We start from the raw sequence: 21566 nt of genomic DNA, 5'->3' as shown, positions 1-21566 counted from the left end.
GCGTCGGTAGTGAGTCTGCGGCGTCGTTGTGTCTAAAGGATTCACAATAAAATCACAAAAAGCTTAATAATTGAGAGGAGGGAACAAAACCACTTTTTGTTTCACAGTTTCTTAAGTTAAGGTTTAGGTATATAAATCAGTATGAAGAGGCACAAGATAAAAAGAGGCGATGCTTCACATTAGACGTGAACAAAATGTCGCGATTGAAAGACATATCCTTAGGTTTAGTGAGTTTTAGCGAATTTTTGAGAGAAAGAAAAACCACAGCCCTTAGATTAAGAAAAAGACAAACCTCAACCGTTCGATTATAAAGATGACATCAGCAGTCCCAAAAAAATGGTTTGCTATTATTTTATATATATATAGATTTTGAGTTAGGTAAAAATCATGAGTGTTTTAAATGGTGTGAGCTGCACCGATCATCTTTGGGTCAATTTGTTTGAGCTTGATCACCGATTCTAAATGCTTGACGACGAGTGTACCCCTCCAAACCGCCTACAAGATGAACAAAAAATATAGTCATTTTCATGGATCAGAAACGGTTCTGGTAGTATGTCAAATGGAAAGAGAATACTCAAATAGGGGTATAGACCAAAGAGAACCTGGCATTTTCTGCACGCCTCCTGGTTTGTTCAGTGATCCAAGAAGCGCCACTTCCACTGAGTTCTTCTGCAGAACGACTTCTCTTAGAGATGGTTACATTAGCCGTTCCATCATCTTTCCCATAATCTTTCTTATAAGTAAAAGCTGTCTACAAGACAAACCAACATTCTCGCCTTTAATAAATGCAGAGTATATATCTGAGACTCAGTAACAAGCAGAGGACATAACATGTACTAACCTTACGGTCAAATACAAGATTCCAAGCTTCTCCACTCAATGCGTAGTGAAAGACAAACTNAAAATCTGAAACTCGGTAGAAATAAGAATTGTGTTGTAATTATGACCAGGGAATACTCCAGCAAATCCATCTGCCATTTCAATTAGTTCATCCACTGGTATGGCTTCATGCTCATCGTTGTTGTGGCCTAACAAAGAGGAAGAGGGATACATATTGGTTCCCATTCCAAGACGTCTGCCTGTCTCCTTTGCAATGGCCAACTGATCTCCTACATTTTTGTCCAAACTTATCATTATCTTTTCACTCATTTTCTCGGAGTTTTACCAATGTGTGTCTCTCTTGGNTTAGCGCAGCTGCCTATGTGTGCATATATAGCATTCTGTGATGGAACATGTGAAGGATGGCGAATTCTTACAAGTTGAGCAAGAATGAAGGCAAAAACCAGGAGAGTCCCAGGACGTTCGAAAAATGACCAGCCTCGACTACGTGTTACAAATATGAGTGCCTGACTGAGGATGCTCACTTGGAGATACACAGCGGATGAGACTTGTTCGCTGTTGTTGGCGATTGATTCTACATGGAAGTGTTTCTGCAGCCGTTAAAGATCCAGGGATGGTCAGTGGTATGCATTCTTCTTTAGTAAGCCAAATCTAACTTACTTTGAGCGATGGGAAGATACCTCAAAAAAGGTTGTAAAGACAATGATCCAGTAGAAGAGGACGGTGACCAATGCTAGGTAAGTTCCAATGACAATTCCAGTCGCAAATATCTGGTTGAGTTTCCAACTTTCGGGTATAGGAGATGGCCTGACTCGATCTTTAGAAATAGTCATGATGGTCCCTGATGCGTAGGAGATATACAAGAGCTCTTAGCTTGAAAATGTTAATATTAATTTTCTTACATTAACATGAAGCTATTGATTAAAAGGTTACCGTCATTGAGTACTGCGATTATCAGAACCATGAAAGGTGGGAAGTCGTATTCCCATATCAACGCTAAAAGTGTAAAACCAAGCTACAGGAAACAATGATAAGATTAGAAAGTTCAAGTAGAAGTAACTTAACTAACATGAGTTAGCTCCCTACCACTATTCGTATGGTGATAGAGACTGCATATACCTGCAGATTCATACAGATTAGTCAGTACTTCAGAGAAAAACATAAGCAAATTAAAAATTTCATCAAACTACTTGAAAATATGAATTTGCTTATCTTTAGCTATGTGAAATAAGATGATAGTTTTGAAACGATATCTTTAGTACTTAACTGTATAGTTCCTCATTCGCTGGAAAATGGCTCTGCTGGTCAAGACAGCACTGATAATTACACTTAAGCCAGGCTCAGTAAGTACTATGTCAGCAGAACTTCTTGCGGCATCTGTTGCATCCGCGACAGCTATTCCGATGTCAGCTTTTTTGAGAGCAGGAGCATCATTCACACCATCTCCGGTCATTCCAACCACATGCTTCATTTCTTGTAAAATCTTTACAATCTCATACTTGTGTTCTGTAACATTAGAGACAAACGATTGAGGATCAGAAATGAGAGCAAATCTGAAACTCGGTAGAAATAAGAGTTGTGTTGTAATTATGACCAGGGAATACTCCAGCAAATCCATCTGCCATTTCAATTAGCTCATCCACTGGTATGGCTTCATGCTCATCGTTGTTGTGGCCTAACAAAGAGGAAGAGGGATACATATTGGTTCCCATTCCAAGACGTCTGCCTGTCTCCTTTGCAATGGCCAACTGATCTCCTACATTTTTGTCCAAACTTATCATTAGCTTTTCACTCATTTTCTCGGAGTTTTACCAATGTGTGTCTCTCTTGGGCCATGCTCTAGGATAGGTGTTTAAGAAAGATTCTAGCTTTCATTTGTTAAGGTTAAGGCTTACCAGTGATCATCTTAACGCAAACTCCAAGGCTAAGAGCTCTAAGGATGGTTTCAGCGCTGTCATGCCTTGGAGGATCAAACAGTGGCAACAAACCACAGAACCTCCATGGTCCTCCAGGACTATTGGTGCTTTTCTCTGGAATTTCCTGGAACCAATATTTAAAATGATACAATGAATTAGAGTAACTAATGTCATTGCAAGGTTCATCGTCAAAAGTACAGCTGTAACCAGATCAAGAGAGAAAGGGAGAGGAAAATTATGTTACCTGATAAGCAACCGCAAGAGACCTCAAACCTTTTTCTGCAAATCTGTCAATGATGGCGTGAACTCTTTGCGCAATCTCATTTTTCTGTTGACACAAGCTTAGAACCTATAATATAGTACAGATGGATCAGTGATGTTGTTTATTTATGGATACAGAACAAAAGAATAGGGTGATTATACGTAGCTACCTGTTCAGGAGCTCCTTTGGTAGCACGAAACCATCTCTCATCTGAATCAATATATGTTATTGCAGTGCGTTTGTCCACAGGATTGAAGGGCAAGAAATGAATTTCTTCAATATTTGCACGTGCCTACAGATAAACAACCTTTGTATGAGAAAAACTATATAGCAAGTGACAATAGTCTTATAATAGAGAGTTCATTTCAAGAGAAATATTTCTACCTCTCTAGGATCAGCAAGCATGCTAACAATGGCTGCATCTATAGCATCCTGATTTTCTAGTCGTGAAGCTCGGCCTGCAAGCAACAAAATTGTGTCCCTGTCCATGTAGTCGGTGAAAACCTGTGCAGATGAATTTTCACATTTAAACATCTAAATAGAGAACACAGAGACAACTGTTTTGAATTGTTTTCTTTGAACTTGAAATGCAAGTTATATGAGGAGCATAAGTACCTCAATAAGATTTTTATCAACGGTAAGACTATTCAAGGTAAGTGTTCCAGTTTTATCACAGCAGAGTACATCCATCCCAGCCATTTCCTCTATTGCGGTCATCCTTTTCGTAATGGCACCCTTTTCAAACAAGTAGAAATACATAATTGCTAGCAAATTGTTTACAATGATAACAAAAGAAGGATTTCCTTTTGCATTCAACAGCGGAAAAGTAGAATTCTTCTCAGTTCACTCTATTATAGTTATATACTAAAGAGAAGTGAAAACCAAGATTTGTTACCTGTTGAGAAAGTCGATGAGATCCAATGGCAAGTGTGACCGACAGTACAGTAGGCATGGCAATGGGTATCCCTCCAATCAGTAGTACAAGAAGGTTATTGATCCCAACTCTGAAGGAACGATGTTGTATAGGGAACATGACAATGATTTCAAGAACCATTCCAACAGCAATAGAGCAAATGCAGAAGTTTCCTATTGCTGTAAGAACCTAGAAGTTAACAAACATGTCAAAGAAAAATGTCATGCTCTTGCAAGCTTCAGACTGAATTTCACCATTTTAAGAGAACAGTCGGTTCAAAGCATGCTGCAAATGGGAAATAATGAACAACAACGAACCTGGTGGAAATGTCCAGTTACATCTGTGCTGTCCACCAAGCGTGCTGTTTTTCCAAAGAAGGTGCTTCCTCCGGTTGCTATTACAACAGCTTCGATTTCACCTTGTTTACAAGTAGAACCAGAAAAGACTTGTTCTCCCTTCTTCTTGGTCACAGGTAGTGATTCTCCAGTCAGCACCGACTGCGGGAAAAAATGTTTAACTATTCTGTCAGAAAAAGTCTTTACATAATAAGACACTGAAAGAGAAGAGATGCATATAAGTTCTAGATATCCTGGATGTGCCTGATCAATCTTCAAGGGGTCTCCTTCAAGAAGGCGGGCATCTGCAGGAATGATATCTCCAAGTTTTATGCTAATTATATCACCAGGTACCAAGATAGACGCATCTTGCTCTTGCCACTGTCCATCTCTAAGTACCTATAAGCGGCGATGTAACTCAAATAAAAGGTAATATAGAAACGATAGTGCAGCTAGCTTTGCCATATTGGCTCCCACAAGGTAAAGAACCATACTCTTGTTTTCAGAGCCAAGCGAGCCATAAGAGCTGCAGCAGCATTGCCAGCATTGTTTTCTTCAAAGAAGCTGATTGTTGCGTTGATGAGTAAAAGGCAAACAATTCCAACAAAGTCTTCCCAGTCAGGACCCAGTCTCTGTAAATACCATTATCACCAAGAGTTTCAAGTTGTATATTGACATAGTAAAGAAGAGAAACGATTTGATAAACATGAATGAAAACTCTGATTGTCTTACTTCACTATTAGCGAGGGCGATGGCCATCAATGCTGCAGCTTCCATAACCCATGACAATGGGTTCCACATAAAACCTAGGAATTTCAGAAACTTGTTCTCCTGCATCATTGTTTTCAATATAGCATTAGCACAGCATCCACATATTATCCAAGAGTCACTGTAAAAAAACCACAACTTTACGTACAGAAATAACATAGATGAATTCATGACATTATGCATCAAAGAGAAGATCTCAGAACTCATAAGCTTCTCTTTTGTACTTGGCAAGAATGCAATAGAGAGAGTGAGAGAGAGACACTTTGAAGATAAGCTGTTTATTACCTGTTTCTCTTCAAGTCTGTTAGGACCAAATAAGTTCAATCTTTCTTCAGCAACACCAGATAGAAGCCCCTTAGGCGATGTTTTTAGGTATTCAAAAACCTCCTCCAATGGCAATGTACCCTGTCAAGCTCAAGCATCAAAACCATTAGGCCACAAAAGGATCAAAGAATTTGAATCAAAACTTAAGGAATGACTAATCAATGTACCAAGTCAATTCCTTTTCTATCGAAAGAATCACGATCCAGCAATGGTTTCTCTAAATTGTCAGCCATGGTTTAAAGCCTCAAATTCCACCGTACAGCTTCAAACTATGGAACTAGTGGACAAGAACCAAAAAAACAAAAAAAAAAACAGAAATTTCTTCGATTATTCAAGTAAATAGGAAACCATCAAAACCATGGTGTGAGCTACACACCAATGTTCCATCTTTCTGATCGAGAAGGACTTACCAGGACCCTAATATGATGGCACGAAGTCACTAATTTCGTCGTGTCGGAGGAGGAAAATAATACAGGGAACAGAAGTGAAACAGGGATCCTTAAAAAGGGTCCACGAATATTGCAATTGAAACCACCATTCCATGGCTGACCAGTTGATAGAGCGTGTGGGGGAAAAGGAGACTCTCCTGCAAGTCGTAATTAGTATCGCCATTACTGGGAAGCATTTGCGAACAGTAGATGCGAGAAAGACGAAAAGGAAGCAGAGCACAAGTGTGGTTGAGCTCACTTACTCCACCTAACAGTTTATATTAGATTTTAATATATATATATAAATTCATCTTCTGTTCCTATTAAAATAAATTTTTTGAAACTTTTTTTATTCATCACATACAAACATGATATAAGATCTCTTTGCCCAAAAAACAAAAAAAAATATAAGATCTATACATTTTAATTTCTAACAAATTGAAGCCCTAAGTAAATTTTTAGGTTTAGGGAAAAACTTTTACAATATGAAAATCCAATAAAATTATTTTACTTTTTAGTTACATATATGAAATAACATAGTTCTCTTAGTAATTCGAATATTAAATACTTGGCTGTAACTTGCATCATCCAATTTTGGCCAATTGCAAATTTGCAATTAAGAAAAATCAAAACTACAAAGTAGTTACAAGAAATCTTCATAATTAAGTGTCAAACAAAAGAAATAGTTCCACTTGCCAACATTTATTAGAAAACAAATCCTACTCTAAACAAAACATATAGCGCATAGAATTAATTAACAATGAAAATATTAAAATCAAATAAATATAACTGAAAGCTTTTGACTATTTGCCTTGGTCAACGATGGTATTGACAAGATCACACTTCTCTCTGGGTGACTATTTTGCCTTGGTCACCTCTGTATTGACAAGAAGTTTTCTATCTTCTTCGTCTTCTCTGTATTGTTTCTTCTTCTCGCTATGATAGATAAGGAAATGAGATCCAAAGCCAAAGGTCTTGTGAGACCAATAATCACAAAACATATACAACCTCAGAGTTCTTACATGCATCTCTTCCTCCTCTGTGTTCTTTTCCTATCTTCCCTCTTTCTTACACCTTCGGAAGCTGTCTGTAGCTTGCAAGATCTAGAATCTCTCCTGTGGTTTTCCGGCAATGTTTCTTCTTATATTTCTCCTTTGAACTGGAGTTTGTCCACTGATTGTTGCTCCTGGGAGGGAATTACATGCGATGATTCATCAGATAGTCACGTCACTGCGATCTCCTTGCCCTTTAGAGGACTCTCTGGGATTCTCACTTCGTCTGTTCAGAAACTTCACCGTCTCTCTCGTCTCGATCTTTCTTATAACCATCTATCGGGTCCTCTCCCACAAGGTCTTTTCTCCACCCTTGATCAGCTCATGGTTCTTAATCTTAGTTGCAATAGCTTTGATGGTGAGTTGCCACTTGAACAAGCATTTGGAAACGGAAGCAATAGATTCTTCTCTATTCAGACACTTGATCTGTCGAGCAATCTTCTGCAGGGTGAAGTCCTCCACCATAGTTCTGTTTATCTCCAGGGAGCTATCAATTTGATTAGTTTCAATGTTAGCAACAACAGCTTCACAGGTCCAATCCCTTCTTTCATGTGCACGAGTTCACCGCAGCTCAGCATACTGGACTTCTCCTATAATGATTTCAACGGCCATATCTCCCAAGGATTAGGCAAATGCTTGAGGCTAAAAGTTCTACGAGCAGGCTTCAACAATCTCTCTGGTGAAATCCCAAGTGACATTTACAATCTTTTCGAGCTCGAGCAACTCTTTCTACCAGTCAATCGTCTTTCTGGAAAGATCGACAAACATATCACCTTGCTCAGGAAACTTACCACGCTTGACCTTTACTTCAATCACCTGGAAGGAGAAATACCAGTCGGTATAGGCAACCTCTCCAGCCTGCAGAGCCTCCAACTCCATATAAATAACCTCAGTGGTTCAATCCCGCTTTCTCTTGCAAATTGCACCAATCTGGTCAAGTTGAACTTGAGGGTCAATAGGCTGGGAGGAAGCTTAACAGAGCTCGAGTTTTCCCAATTGAAGAGTCTTAAGGTTCTAGATCTTGGAAACAATAGCTTCACTGGTGATTTCCCTGATAAAGTTTTCTCATGCAAATCGCTCACAGCAATCAGATTTGCAGGCAATAAGTTAACGGGACAGATATCTCCTCGAGTAGTGAAACTTGAGTCCCTGTCGTTCATGGGTTTATCAGACAACAAACTAAGGAACATTACAGGGGCTCTCAGCATTCTACAGGGCTGCAGGAAGTTGTCCACTCTAATCATGGCAAAGAATTTTTACGACGAAACAGTTCCAAGCAAACAAGACTTTCTTGCACCAGACGGATTCCCCAAACTCCGAATATTTGGTGTAGGTGGATGTAGATTGAAAGGTAAAATACCAGCTTGGCTGATCAATCTCAACAAGGTAGAAATTATAGATCTTTCATTGAACCGATTCGTAGGTTCAATTCCTGGTTGGCTAGGAACTCTTCCAGAGCTTTTCTACTTGGATCTTTCCGATAACCTTCTTACAGGAGAGCTGCCAAAGGAGATCTTTCAACTAAAGGCTCTGATGTCCCAAAAGACGTACGACGCAACAGAAAAGAACTATCTAGAGCTGCCTGTTTTTCTCAATCCCAACAACGTTATGATCAATCAGCAATACAATCAGCTGTACAGTCTCCCACCTACGATTTTCATCAGAAATAATTTCCTGACCGGGAGTATACCAGTCGAGGTTGGTCAGTTAAAGGGTCTTCATATACTCGAGCTTCAAAGTAACAATTTATCAGGCAGCATCCCAGATGAACTGTCTAACCTCACCAACTTAGAGAGGCTGGACCTGTCCAACAACAAACTATCCGGTAGAATTCCTTGGTCGCTCACAGGACTCCATTTCATGTCCTATTTCAATGTTGCAAACAACAGTCTCAGTGGGCCAATACCAACAGGAAGTCAGTTTGATACATTTCGAAAAGCATATTTTGAAGGAAACCCTTTGTTGTGCGGTGGTGTACTGCTGAACCCCTGCACACCTACTACTGCTACAACCACGGTAAAGGATGATGAGTTTGACAAAACATTTCTTTTGGGGATTGCCAGTGGATACTTTCTAAGCTTTATTTCGACTTTAGTGGTGCGTGCCTGGCGGGTGTAATGCAATCATATATGCAGCGAGTCACTCAAAAGACGTTTAGTGGTTTCATTTCATTCAACCATATGTATCCTTAAAAAAAAAATGTGTACAAAGAAAAAAAATCAGAGTTTGTAATTTTGATGGTATCTAAGTTTCTCAAAAAACAATCAATTTGATGGACAAAGGAATCTAGTGCACTTGGAACCGCTCTTAAGAGAGGATCACTTGGATTTCCTTTTGCATTCAACAGCATAAAGGTAGGATTCTTCTCAATTTCACTCTATTATAGTTATATACTAAAGAGAAATGGAACCAAGATTTGTTACCTGTTGAGAAAGTCGGTGAGATCCAATGGCAAGTGTGACTGATAGTACAGTAGGCATGGCAATGGGTATCACTCCAATCAGTAGTACAAGAAGGTTATTGATCCCAACTCTGTAGGAACGATGTTGTACAGGGAACATGACAATGATTTCAAGAACCATTCCAACAGCAATACAGCAAATGCAGAAGTTTCCTATTGCTGTAAGAACCTATATAGAAGCAAACATGTCAAAAAAAAAAAAAAATCATGTTATTTCAAGCTGCAAAGTGTATTTCACTATATTAGTATATTAAGAGAACAATTGCTTCAAAGCATGCTGAAACTGGGAAAGAATGAATAACAAACAACCTGCTGAAATTGTCCGGTTACATCTGTGCTGTCCACCAAGCGTGCTGTTTTTCCAAAGAAGGTGCTCGCTCCAGTTGCTATCACAGCAGCTTCTATTTCACCTTGTTTACAAGTAGAACCAGAAAAGACTTGCTCACTCTTCTTCTTGGTCACAGGTAGTGATTCTCCAGTCAGCACTGACTGCGTCAGAGAAAAATAAAACGATAAGTGAACTATAAAGTCTTTACATAGTACAGTAAAAGTAAAGAAATGCAAGTAAGTGCCTGATCAATCTTCAAGGGGTCTCCTTCAAGAAGACGAGCATCTGCAGGAATGATATCCCCAAGCTTTATGCTAATTATATCACCAGATACCAAGATAGATGCATCTTGCTCTTGCCACTGTCCATCTCTAAGTACCTATAAGAGGCGATGTAAATAAAAATAAAGGTAATATAGAAACGATAGTGCAGCTAGCTTTGCCATTTTGGCTCATTGGAGTCAAAATGCATAAGGTAAAGAACCATACTCTTGTTTTTAGAGCCAAGCGAGCCATAAGAGCAGCAGCAGCATTGCCAGCATTGTTTTCTTCGAAGAAACTGATTGTTGCGTCGATCAGAAAAGGCAAACAATTCCAACAAAGTCTTTCCAGTCAGGACCCAGTCTCTGTAATACCATTTTTACCATGAGTTTCAAGTTGTATCTTCACATAGTAAGGAAGAGAAACAATTTCATAAACACTAATCGACGAAAATAGTAGTAAAACTTTTATTGTCTTACTTCACTATTAGCGAGGGTGATGGCCATCAATGCTGCAGCTTCCATAACCCATGACAATGGATTCCGCATAAAACCTACGAATTTCAGAAATTTGTTCTCCCGTATCATTGTTGTAAATGGCATTAGCACAACATTATAAGGACACTTGGCAGGAACACTATGAAGACACTTTGTAAGATGTCCTGTTTCTTACCTGTTTCTCTTCAAGTCTGTTAGGACCAAATATCTTCAATCTCTCTTCAGCATCTCCAGATAAAAGCCCTTGAGGAGATGTTCTTAGGTATTCAAAAACCTCCTCCAATAGCGATATACCCTGTCAAGCTCAAGCGTCAAAACTTTTTTTGCCACTAATGAATTCAAGTACTAAGAGTAAAATTTAAGGAAACACACAACACGTACCAAGTCAACTCCTTTTCTGTTGAAAGTATTAGGATCCAGCAAAGGCTTGTCTAAATCCTCGGCCATACTTAAAAAGCTTTAAAAGCAACTGTCCAACTGCAAAATATTGTGAACAAAGAAAAGAAACGAGAAATTCTCCGATGAACATAAGAGAATATATAAATCAACAAAACGATTTTTCAAACTATTAGCAAATCAGCAAACATGTGGGTGAGCAGTTTGATCTCACTTCTCTCTACCTAACGGTCACTCTCACTTCTTCGATCGCAGAGGTGAATTTTCTATTCACCCACATGGGCTTCTCTCATGTAACGTAGACAACGATTTTTCTTTTTTAAAAAGGATTAACAATGGACCAATGGTATAAGCAAGTTGATCAAAGGAATCGGGACAAAGAAACAGATAAATAAATCTTAAATATGTGGACTTTTTTGCCTTGGTCAACACTGGTTATTGTCAACAAGTTTTTTCATCTTCTTTGTCATGTTCTTGTTCTTCTCACCATGACTAATGAGGACATGAGATTCAAAGCCAAAGGTTTTGTGAGAACTTCATCAATCACAAGACCAATACAACCTCTGAGTTTTCACATGCTTCGCATACTCCTTCAGTGTGTCCTTTATACTGCAGTTTCAGAGGCTCTCTGCAACCCGCAAGATCGAGAATCTCTACTGTGGTTCTCTGGAAACGTTTCTTCTTCTGTTTTTCCTCTGAATTGGAACCCATCCATTGATTGTTGCTCATGGGAAGGAATAACCTGCAATGATTTCCCCGATAGTCACATCACTGCAATCTCATTGCCCTTTAGAGAACTATATGGTAAACTCCCTTTGTCTGTTCTGCATCTCCACCATCTCTCTCATCTCGATCTTTCTCATAACCGTCTCTCGGGTCATCTCCTGCCTGGCTTTCTCTCATCCCTTGATCAGCTCAAATTTCTTGATCTTAGTTACAACAGCCTCGATGGCGAGTTGCCAGTTGAGCAAACATTTAGAAATGGAAGCAACAGACATTTCCTAATTCAGACAGTTGATCTGTCAAGCAATTTTCTCCAAGGCGAAATCCTCAGTAGTTCTATTTTCATACAAGGATCTTTCGATTTAATCAGTTTCAATGTCAGCAACAACACCTTCACAGGCCCAATCCCTTCGTTCATGTGCAAGAGTTCACCGGAGCTCAGCAAACTGGATTTCTCCTACAATGATTTTACCGGCAATATTCCGCAAGGACTAGGGAGATGTTCAAAGCTAAGTGTTCTACAAGCAGGCTTCAACAATCTCTCTGGTGAAATCCCAAGTGACATCTACAATCTTTCGGAGCTCGAGCAACTCTTTCTACCAGTCAATCATCTTTCTGGAAAGATCAATGATGATATCATCTACCTGAAGAAACTAATATCGCTCGAGCTTTACTCCAATCACCTTGGAGGAGAAATACCAATAGACATAGGTCAGCTCTCTAGCCTGCAAAGCCTCCAACTCCATACCAATAACATCGCTGGCACAGTCCCGCCTTCTCTTGCAAATTGTACTAATCTCATCAAACTGAATCTGAGGCTTAATCAGCTGGAAGGAACCTTATCAGAGCTTGACTTTTCCCGCTTTCAGAGCCTTATCATTCTAGATCTTGGAAACAATAGCTTCAGCGGTGATTTCCCTTGGAAGGTTCACTCCTGCAAATCTCTAACAGCGATGAGATTTGCAAGCAATAAGTTAACAGGACAGATATCTCCTCAAGTACTGGAACTTGAATCCCTATCGTTCTTGTCTCTTTCAGATAATAAACTGGTGAACATTACAGGCGCTCTCAGAATTCTGCAGGGCTGCAGGAAGCTGTCCACTCTCCTCATAGGAAAGAATTTTTACAACGAAACATTTCCAAGCGACAAAGACTTAATTTCCTCAGATGGATTCCCTAGTCTCCAAATATTTGGCAGCGGTGGATCTGGACTGAGAGGTGAAATACCAGCTTGGCTGATCAAATTGAAGAGCTTAGCAGTCACAGATTTGTCCCACAACCAGCTTGTAGGGTCAATCCCTGGTTGGTTGGGAACTTTTCCCCACCTTTTCTATATTGATCTCTCAGAGAATCTTCTTTCAGGAGAGCTGCCGAAGGAATTATTCCAACTAAAGGCTCTGATGTCCCAAAAGGCCTACGACGAAACAGAAAGGAACTATCTAAAGCTACCAGTTTTCGTCACCCCCAATAATGTTACAACTCATCATCAATACAATCAGCTGTTTAGCCTCCCACCTGCGATCTACATAAGAAGGAATCAACTGAAAGGAAGTATACCGGTCGAAGTTGGTCAGTTAAAGGTTCTTCATGTCCTCGAGATATCTCATAACTATTTGTCTGGCAACATCTCACATGAGTTGTCGAAACTCACCAACTTGGAGAGGCTTGACCTGTCCAACAATCACTTATCTGGTGAAATTCCTTGGTCGCTAACAAGCCTCCATTATATGTCCTATTTCAACGTAGCGAACAACAGCCTGGACGGGCCAATACCCGCAGGAAGTCAGTTTGACACTTTTCCGCAAGCACATTTTGAAGGAAACCCCTTGTTGTGTGGTGGCATACTGGTGACTTCCTGCAAGGCTCCAACAAAGCCACCTGCCACAACCACAGACAACGAGGATGTAGAGGAGTTAAAGGGAATGTTTATTCTAGGAGTTGCCACAGGATTTTTTGTTTCCTACTGTTTTTACTGGTGCTTTTTTGCTAGACTCAGTGTTTTGACTAGTAAAGTAGTCTTTCCTGTAGTATCATAAAGAAACAGTGGTCAAATGTGATGGTTTAGGTTGGTTCTGCTCCAGAATGAAATAAACATCATCCAGGCTTCTCTTTGTATTTCTAGCAGAGACATGATAATTCAACAAAAGTTTTATTTCGTAGGAATCTAGTGGGTGGGTTTGTTGAGTTGGAGTCTAGAGCTATAGCACCAACTACTGAGAGTTTCGAAATCAACTACTGAAACTGAAAGTGCAGAATTCGAGGTATACTAGTAGAACTCAGATGACTATATAACATTGCAAAAACAAATAGCGAAGAACCTGGAGGCGTCGTATCTGGAGATGAGAAGAGAGCAATCATTCATAAGGGGTAGACCGATTTCTTGTCTGTCGCCGGCGTGAATTTAGTTAGGGCTTTTTTTAACCGTCAAGAAAGCTGGGAGTGTACTTTTTGATTGTTTTGTTTTGTTTGGCTCAAATTTCACTTCTTTAGATTTACAATTTGTAGCCTCAATTTCTTTTTTTCTTGCAATTGGGTCCAAATCCGGGAGAAAAAAAAAAACATTTGCTTACTTTTTTTTCCGACAAAATATAAAAGACACAAACGCTTGTAATTAGAGAAAACCATGAAGAAGTAAAAAAAAAAAAAAAGTCCGGTCCGGTCCGGTCCGGTCCGGAAAAAATATAAAAACTGACGCCGTGAGATTCCTCTCCGGCGGAACATTGGTAAAAAAAAACCCCTAACCAGTCGCTGTAGCTAAAACCCCTATTTTCCGTTAAGAGGAGCGAGAGACCCGCACCAGAGGAATCAGAGATGGACGAAAAATACTATATTAGCATAGTTATGTTTTAATCTTCTTCTGGTAACATATTAGTAATCGTCGTGATCTATGTACGAGCGGATGAGCATTGTGGCGCAGAGTCGAATTATACAGAAACGAGCATGTTGTTGTTTCACCAAAGAAGAGCATTTCGAAGTGAAGCTGTTCCGGGTTTTGAAATCAGACTTCTTCTTTGCCAAAAATCCACCCATCTTTGGTGTTCGATTCGAATTTTTGATGAATCACCTCTTCTCTATTTATACGAATTGGATTCTGGGATTTGAAGGAAGCCTGAACTTGGTCATGTTTTTTTAGTCTCTTTTTGGGGATTTTGCGCGTTGAGGTAATCTCGCCGTACAAACGAAACGATGGAGTGTATCAGACTCTTTTTTCTCAGTTTTATCCTATCGATACATAAGATTTTGTTTTGTAGAAAAAATATCAAACACTTGACTTCGGTTTCAAGTTTGTCTTTTTATTTCGTTTCTTGGGTTGCTCTTCTATTTTGTTGGACAAGTAATCTTGTTTAGGTTCAATGTATGTCAACGAGTTTATCAGAGAGCCACGAAGTTTCTAGGAAGATACGTTTATGGATTTTTTCCCCTCTGAATCCGTATTAGATTGAAACATAAGTGATCTGTAGAACTAATTATATTTTACTTTAAGAGAACGAAAGATCTTAGCTGCTTAGCTGTTCTTGGACTCTGGTTTTGTTCTTTTACAAATTAGTTAAAACAATGCTTTACATGTTCTGCAATGTTTCTGAACAATGTGTTGGTTTATCTAATAATAACTGCAGAGATCATTAGAGACTCAAGCGAATCAGAGAGTCAACATTTCTATTTTCCACTGTATGACTGAACTGGATTTATTTGCTGACTTCAAGGTGATGCAACAAAGTCAATTTCTGCACAACAGCAAGAAATGTTCATATGAGAATCAGACAAATTGAATGAATGTTGTAACTTGCAGAAAAAAAGTATGTTACCTTTGGAGGAGTTTGCTTCGTCTAGAGGAGTTTCTGATGTAATGGACGAGGACGAGAGGCTAGTTGATCCCCGAGCTTCAATAATCATTGCGACAACTTCTCTCATCGTTGGTCTACTAGCCGGAGAATTGCTGGTGCAGAACAGTGCAATCTTTAGGACAAGAGACATCTCATGAACCGTTCTCTTATCATTTGTATCTAGCCTCGGATCAAACATTTCAATGGTTGGAACCATGTTACGGATTGATCTTCTAACCCAATTGACTAGATCCCCTCCTTGCTCCAGCGGTTGAACTGGGGGCTTTCCTGTTATTAACTCCAAAAGCACTACTCCAAAGCTATAGATGTCGCATTTCTCTGTCACCTTCATCGTGTAAGCATATTCTGAAATCAAAGCAAAACATGAATCAGATATGTGTCAGATTAGCCAGTGTGGGAGAAAGAATCCTGTGATGTTTTTCACTCACCTGGAGCGATGTATCCGTAAGAGCCTGCAACCGCTGACATGGACTTTGAGTAAGAGAGATCAATCAATTTAGCCAGGCCAAAATCTCCAACATGAGCCTGGAAGAGTTCATCAAGAAGAATGTTGTTCGATTTTATGTCGCGGTGAACTATTTGAGGTCTGCAATCATGATGGAGGTAACACAGACCCTCTGCAGCGCCGAGGGCGATTCTGTACCGAGCATTCCAATCCAACAAGCAGTTTTTCTCACCTCCTCGCTGTAGTTGTTCCCCGAGGCTTCCTTTTGACATGTACTCATACAAGAGAAGATTTGAGTTCTGGTGATAGCAGAAACCATACAGCTTCACAATATTCCTGTGCCTTATCTTTCCAAGTGTTGATATCTCAGCTCTGAAGCTATTATCAGAACTAGCTCCTTCCCCGCGAGAGTTTAGCTTCTTCACGGCTATCACCTCGCCATCTGACATTTCAGCTTTGTAGACCGTTCCACATGCTCCTTTCCCTAAAACCACGTCTTCGGAGAAGTTTCTGGTTGCATCCACAAGGCCTTGATATGTGAAACCTTTTTTAGGGAAATAGTAGCTGTCCATGACATCCGGTTTTGTTTGATCCTCAAGAGCAACAAAGGCTGGTTCCCGTCGCTTTATTGCCCAACAGATACCAATAAAAGTGATAAGAAAAACGGAGCCGATTACAAGACAAGTGATTGTCAAGATCTTTTGCCTTTGCGAACCGTTCATTAACCAATTTATCTTGGAATCAGAATTTGGGGCAAGTGGTTGGCAGTGGCTTCTCTGAGAGTTACACAAACCGTGGTTTCCAGCAAAGTTCGATGAATCCATCCGCTGGAACACTGCTGTGTCTGGTACTGTTCCTAACAAGTTATTGTTTGAGATATTGCAGATGAGGAGGCTCATGAGATTCCCAATTGATGCAGGGATCTCACCTGAAAGCTTGTTGTCGTTGAGGTAAAGTATCTCCAACATTTGTAGATTTCCCAAACTGTCTGGAATCGTACCTGAGAGACTATTGTGACTAATGTTGAGGGAGATTTGCAGAGAGGTTAACTTTCCAAGCTCCACTGGAATGTTTCCAGACAAGAGATTGCCTCCTAGTTGTAACTCCATGAGCCGAGTAAGATCTCCAACGCTATGAGGAATTTCTCCGGTCAATCTATTATCAGACAATTTCAAAATCTCTAAATTGACCAACTGACCAAGCTCTTCTGCTATGTACCCGGAAAACTTGTTGCCACTAAGGTCAAGCCTCTGGATAGTGACACAACTCCCCAACTCTTTAGGGATGTGACCAGTGAGCTGATTGGAGGAGATGTTTAAGCCAACAATCTTTGTGAGACTCCCAATCTCTGAAGGAATTTCACCAGTAAAATTGTTGTTAGCAAGACGCAGTCTTTCTAAATTCTTCAGCTTTCCCAGGTCTGCAGATATATTCCCTGATAACCAGTTTTGGTGAAGCTCTAATGCAGTAAGGTTCTGAAGATTAAATAATTCAACGGGAAGGCTTCCTGTTAGCTGGTTATCGCCTAACATTAGCTTTGTCAGTGACTTGCAGGTTTTCAGATCACGAGGGATGTTTCCTGATAACTTGTTTGAACCAAGACTCAGAAGTATTAGCTTCTGAAATCTGCAGAAGTGGGCGGGAATTGAACCAGACAGAGAATTGGCAGACATATCAAGAACAGAAAAATTGCTATAGAAACCGATTAGAGGAGGAATCGTCCCTTCAAGCTGGTTGTCAAAAAGTTGCAAATCTACAAGGCAAGTTAGAAACTGAAGCTCTCGTGGGATAGTACCGTTTAGTCTATTGATAGACAAGTCTAGCTTCTCCAACAGTGTCAATTCCCCAAGCTCCCTAGGAATTGGACCTCCAATGATGTTCTCGAAAAGATGAAGTAATCGGAGATTCAGAATCTGACCAAACTCTATCGGGATGAAACCTGTTAACTGATTCTCCGAAAAATCTATCTCAACTGCATCTGNACTCTTTAGGGATGTGACCAGTGAGGTGATTGGAGGAGATGTTTAAGCCAACAATCTTTGTGAGACTCCCAATCTCTGGAGGAATTTCACCAGTAAACTTGTTGTTAGCTAGACGCAGTCGTTCTAAATTCTTCAGCTTTCCCAGGTCTGCAGATATATTCCCTGATAACCAGTTTTGGTGAAGCTCTAATGCAGTAAGGTTCTGAAGATTAAATAATTCAACGGGAAGGCTTCCTGTTAGCTGGTTATCGCCTAACATTAGCTTTGTCAGTGACTTGCAGGTTTTCAGATCACGAGGGATGTTTCCTGATAACTTGTTTGAGCCAAGACTCAGAAGTATTAGCTTCTGAAATCTGCAGAAGTGGGCGGGAATTGAACCAGACAGAGAATTGGCAGACATATCAAGAACAGAAAAATTGCTATAGAAACCGATTAGAGGAGGAATCGTCCCTTCAAGCTGGTTGTCAAAAAGTTGCAAATCCACAAGGTAAGTTAGGAACTGAAGCTCTTGTGGGATAGTACCGTTTAGTCTATTGATAGACAAGTCTAGCTTCTCCAACAGTGTCAATTCCCCAAGCTCCCTAGGAATTGGACCTCCAAGGATGTTCTCAAAAAGATGAAGTAATCGGAGATTCAGGATCTGACCGAACTCTATCGGGATGAAACCTGTTAACTGATTCTCGGAAAAATCTATCTCAACTGCATTTGTCAAGTTGCCTATTTCACGAGGTATCTCTCCGGTTAACTGGTTTGTGTAAAGGTACAGCCTTTTCATCTTTGTGAGCTTCCCAATATCTCTTGGAATTGATCCCGTGAAGTAGTTTTCGTGGAGCGCAAGCACCTCCAGACTGGTGATGTTTCCTACTGAAGGAGGTATCTCGCCGGATAGACGGTTTTGCCAGAGTATCAAATCAGTAAGATTTCGAAGCTGCTCTAGCTGCTTAGGAAGAGAACCCTCAAGAAGATTCTCTGCTAATCCAAGTACCTTTAGGCTCTCGCATCCGCTGATTTCAGACGGAATCACACCCGAAAACGCGTTCCGACCTGCCCTAATGACTCGCAGCTGTCTCAATTTCCCCATGGAAGGAGGGATTACACCGGTGAGATTGTTGCTGTAGATCACAAGCTCTTGGAGCGAACTCAAACTACCGATTTGTCTAGGGATCGAACCGAAAAGATAATTCTCGCATAGATACAGCTTTTGAAGAGTGATGATCATGGTTAGCTGAATTGGTATTACTCCGTGGAACCTATTTGTGCAGAGATCAAGAACCTCTAGGCTTCGACAGAGAGATAAATCTCGAGGGATTGGACCAGAGATGAAGTTGGTGGAAACATTCAGTTTCCTTAAACCATTAAGCTTGCATATGAGAGGAGATAGTGTACCTGAAAGATTCATCCCATTTAGATCCACAGAAGTTACAATTCTGAGACTGGTACAGGCGATTCCGGTCCAGTTGCAGGGATTTGAATCCAACTGATTCCAGCTTGCGAGATAATCATTGGAGTCATTTAGTAGAGCTTTAAACTCCAGAAGAACACGCCCTTCTTCGTTTAGGGATCTCACAAAGATGAAAGAGAAAGAACAGAGAACCACTATTGCGAGGAAACATATCCTTTCTCTCATTTCGTTACAAGTTAGCTTTGGTATGAACACAGAGTGATCTCCAAAACATCAGGAAGAAACGAAAAGAAACGTCGATTTGGGGGGAAGTCACGGAATGGTTTTGGCTAAGAGGGAAAAAAAAAAGATTAGATTGAGATTGAGAAAAAGACAGAATGATTTGATTGATCAAGAAAGACTATCTGCAAAACACTTCGGAAAGGTTTCTGTTTTCTCTGTCTCTACAAGAAGTCAACTGTGTTTTAATTCTCTTTGTCGACGACATCGTCTCTTTCTCCGACTTGGTTCACCATATTTTTGAGCTGCTAGTGGTTTCAAATCACGTGTTGGTGATCTGGTTTTGTAGTACAAATCCATTGAATAAAAATGTAGGGATCCTTTTTAGTGTTTCTCTGGGGTGTCAATCGAAGAAAACAGAGGATCTTGGTTGTTGTGACGGTGAGGATTTGATGAAGACGACACGTGAAAAAGGATGATTCAGGACAATGATCTTTTAAGTGCACTGTTTGCTTTTTGTGTTTTAATTTCTTGGTGATGGGTGAGAAGAGAGCGTTGGAGTCTGTGAACTCATCATTTCTATCGTTGACCGTTAAAGCCACTTCACACATACACACAAGTGGGGAAGTTATTGCTGTCTTTTTCGCGCCCATCTCTTGTCTGTTAAATTTCCACTACACCAATGTTCTTCCCACTTTCTCATTTTAGGAAATGAATTTTCAGAAATATGATTTTTGTGATCTTATTTTTCAAAAATATTATGAAGCCAAAGGTTGTTCAAAAACATAATTTTATAACTTTATGAAAACTTTTCCAATTGAGGCGTATAATCCATTTATAAACCGTTGCGTGAAACCCAAAAAATATAAAACAAGAGATATGAATTTATTATAGACAAAATAAATAAAGGATATAATTTTGTGACTTTTTCAAGATAAATATTGTTTCATTTGGGTCTTTTCCTTTTTTCCTACATCAAGCAACCACATGTAGAAACATTTGCCATGTACAATATGAGACCATACAAACAATGTACCAACCAAACTGTTGTGACCCAAATCTTTAATTTACCCTGAGGGTCTGATTTTGTTGTTTGCTTGAGTTTCTTTGATGACTTTAGTATTTAGAAGCAAAACCAGGATCACAATTAGACTCCAGCCTCTTCAATCGCGGCAGACATTGAAGCCGATGCTTCTTCTAGCGTTCGCCTCTTTTGAACTGCGTTAAAGGCCTCGATGATGTCTCCTTCAATCCAATCATCGTAGTCATCCATACCAATACCACATTCTAATCCAGCACCCACCTAGAACATCATAATCAGCGTGAGAGGTTTATACTGACCAAGTAAGAAAGTCTAAAAAAACAGGATTTGGTTTGGATTTGGACATATCTCAGCATGTAAGATGGAAGTTGATAGTTTACCTCTTTCACGTTTTCTTTAACTCGTTTAAGAGAATCAAGGACACCGACATGGACAGTTTTACCCTTCCGGAGTACCCTGATGCCACAATCTTTGACAAATTTCCCTTCATTCACCATACACCCAGCCACACGACCACTACCACTGCTGAAAGTAGCCCGAACTTCTGCTGAGCCAATCGGGATTTGTTCCTATCAACAGCAACAGAAATCTTCAATTTTCGAAAAATCCAATAAGGCTCATGAACTGAGACCAAAACCTATGTTTTATGATAATCCATGACATGACACAGCACAGAGATTTACTTCTCAGGCTAATCAACCAAAAAATAAATTCCAGTTGTTATGCCTTCTCATGTGGAAGGAACAGATATCTTATCGTGTGTAACTCTAAAGAGGCTTGTTATCAGATAAGGCAACAAAAAACGCTTCCGAATTGCATAAGAAATCAATGCTAACCTCAACAGACTCAAGAAGTCCTTCCATTGCGTTTCGCACATCATCAATAAGCTCATAGATAACTCTGTATAGTCGGATTTCAACACCTTTGTTTTCTGCAGCTTTTTTAACAGAACCAGACGCTTTGACATTAAATCCAAAAATGATGGCTTCACTCGCTGATGCTAGATCAACATCACTGTTGCTGACGTCCCCTGTCGCTTGTAGCAAGAATTTTAAGGTGACATTCTCCTGAGGGAGGACTTGCAGGGCTTGTCTGACGGCTTCAATGGATCCCTAGTTGTCACATTGA

The 21566-nt window shown here is 40.0% G+C and overlaps 6 protein-coding genes and 1 long non-coding RNA gene across 8 annotated transcripts in view; 2 read left to right on the top strand and 5 right to left on the bottom strand.

Moving 5' to 3' along the window:
• On the bottom strand, positions 173-900 carry LOC104756056. The gene is made up of 3 exons (XR_762267.1): positions 842-900; positions 603-751; positions 173-495 (listed from the first exon to the last, which is right to left on the bottom strand). It is a non-coding gene; the product is annotated as an uncharacterized LOC104756056 (long non-coding RNA).
• LOC104759264 (ATPase 10, plasma membrane-type-like) lies at positions 1029-6034 on the bottom strand. Its single transcript, XM_010482209.2, has 20 exons — positions 5769-6034; positions 5526-5635; positions 5320-5439; positions 4999-5097; positions 4761-4898; positions 4531-4665; positions 4249-4428; positions 3914-4120; positions 3634-3753; positions 3403-3522; positions 3188-3310; positions 3001-3105; positions 2736-2880; positions 2435-2596; positions 2108-2346; positions 1927-1959; positions 1774-1855; positions 1521-1681; positions 1257-1430; positions 1029-1109 (listed from the first exon to the last, which is right to left on the bottom strand). The coding sequence occupies exons 2-20, from the start codon at positions 5589-5591 to the stop codon at positions 1029-1031; spliced, it is 2490 nt and encodes an 829-aa protein (XP_010480511.1). The 5' UTR covers positions 5592-5635; positions 5769-6034.
• LOC104756053 (receptor-like protein 2) lies at positions 6684-9007 on the top strand. The gene has a single exon (XM_010478566.2). It carries the CDS (start codon positions 6725-6727, stop codon positions 8954-8956), a length of 2232 nt encoding a protein of 743 aa, XP_010476868.1. The 5' UTR covers positions 6684-6724; the 3' UTR covers positions 8957-9007.
• LOC104756054 (ATPase 10, plasma membrane-type-like) lies at positions 8806-10858 on the bottom strand. Its single transcript, XM_010478567.2, has 8 exons — positions 10766-10858; positions 10560-10679; positions 10367-10440; positions 10116-10252; positions 9872-10006; positions 9609-9788; positions 9262-9468; positions 8806-9025 (listed from the first exon to the last, which is right to left on the bottom strand). Exons 4-8 carry the CDS (start codon positions 10140-10142, stop codon positions 9011-9013), a joined length of 564 nt encoding a protein of 187 aa, XP_010476869.1. The 5' UTR covers positions 10143-10252; positions 10367-10440; positions 10560-10679; positions 10766-10858; the 3' UTR covers positions 8806-9010.
• Positions 11179-13811, top strand: LOC104756055 (receptor-like protein 2). Its single transcript, XM_010478568.2, has one exon. It carries the CDS (start codon positions 11185-11187, stop codon positions 13537-13539), a length of 2355 nt encoding a protein of 784 aa, XP_010476870.2. The 5' UTR covers positions 11179-11184; the 3' UTR covers positions 13540-13811.
• On the bottom strand, positions 15016-19966 carry LOC104756052 (leucine-rich repeat receptor-like serine/threonine-protein kinase At1g17230). 2 transcript variants are annotated; one of them, XM_010478565.1, is made up of 4 exons: positions 17789-19966; positions 15777-17079; positions 15310-15693; positions 15016-15228 (listed from the first exon to the last, which is right to left on the bottom strand). In XM_010478565.1, exons 1-4 carry the CDS (start codon positions 19400-19402, stop codon positions 15203-15205), a joined length of 3327 nt encoding a protein of 1108 aa, XP_010476867.1. In that variant the 5' UTR covers positions 19403-19966; the 3' UTR covers positions 15016-15202. The 2 variants fall into 2 exon arrangements, with proteins under 2 accessions (XP_010476867.1, XP_010476866.1); XM_010478564.1 differs by having other exon boundaries at positions 15777-17774; positions 18484-19966.
• The window catches only part of LOC104759263 (translation initiation factor IF-2, chloroplastic-like), a 7448-nt gene continuing 6182 nt past the window's right edge, over positions 20301-21566 (bottom strand). The window contains exons 11-12 of the mRNA XM_010482208.2: positions 20819-21007; positions 20301-20699 (exon numbers count right to left, since the gene is read on the bottom strand). Of these exons, the coding sequence (XP_010480510.1) occupies positions 20544-20699; positions 20819-21007 (345 nt within the window). The 3' untranslated portion in view covers positions 20301-20543. The remainder of the gene's footprint in view (positions 20700-20818; positions 21008-21566) is intronic.

The sequence above is a fragment of the Camelina sativa genome, chromosome 17, assembly GCF_000633955.1.
Source record: "Camelina sativa cultivar DH55 chromosome 17, Cs, whole genome shotgun sequence".
In the NCBI taxonomy this organism is placed as follows: Eukaryota; Viridiplantae; Streptophyta; class Magnoliopsida; order Brassicales; family Brassicaceae; genus Camelina; species Camelina sativa.
Note: the sequence above shows the minus strand (reverse complement) of the source record. Positions and strands in the feature narration are given on the sequence as shown.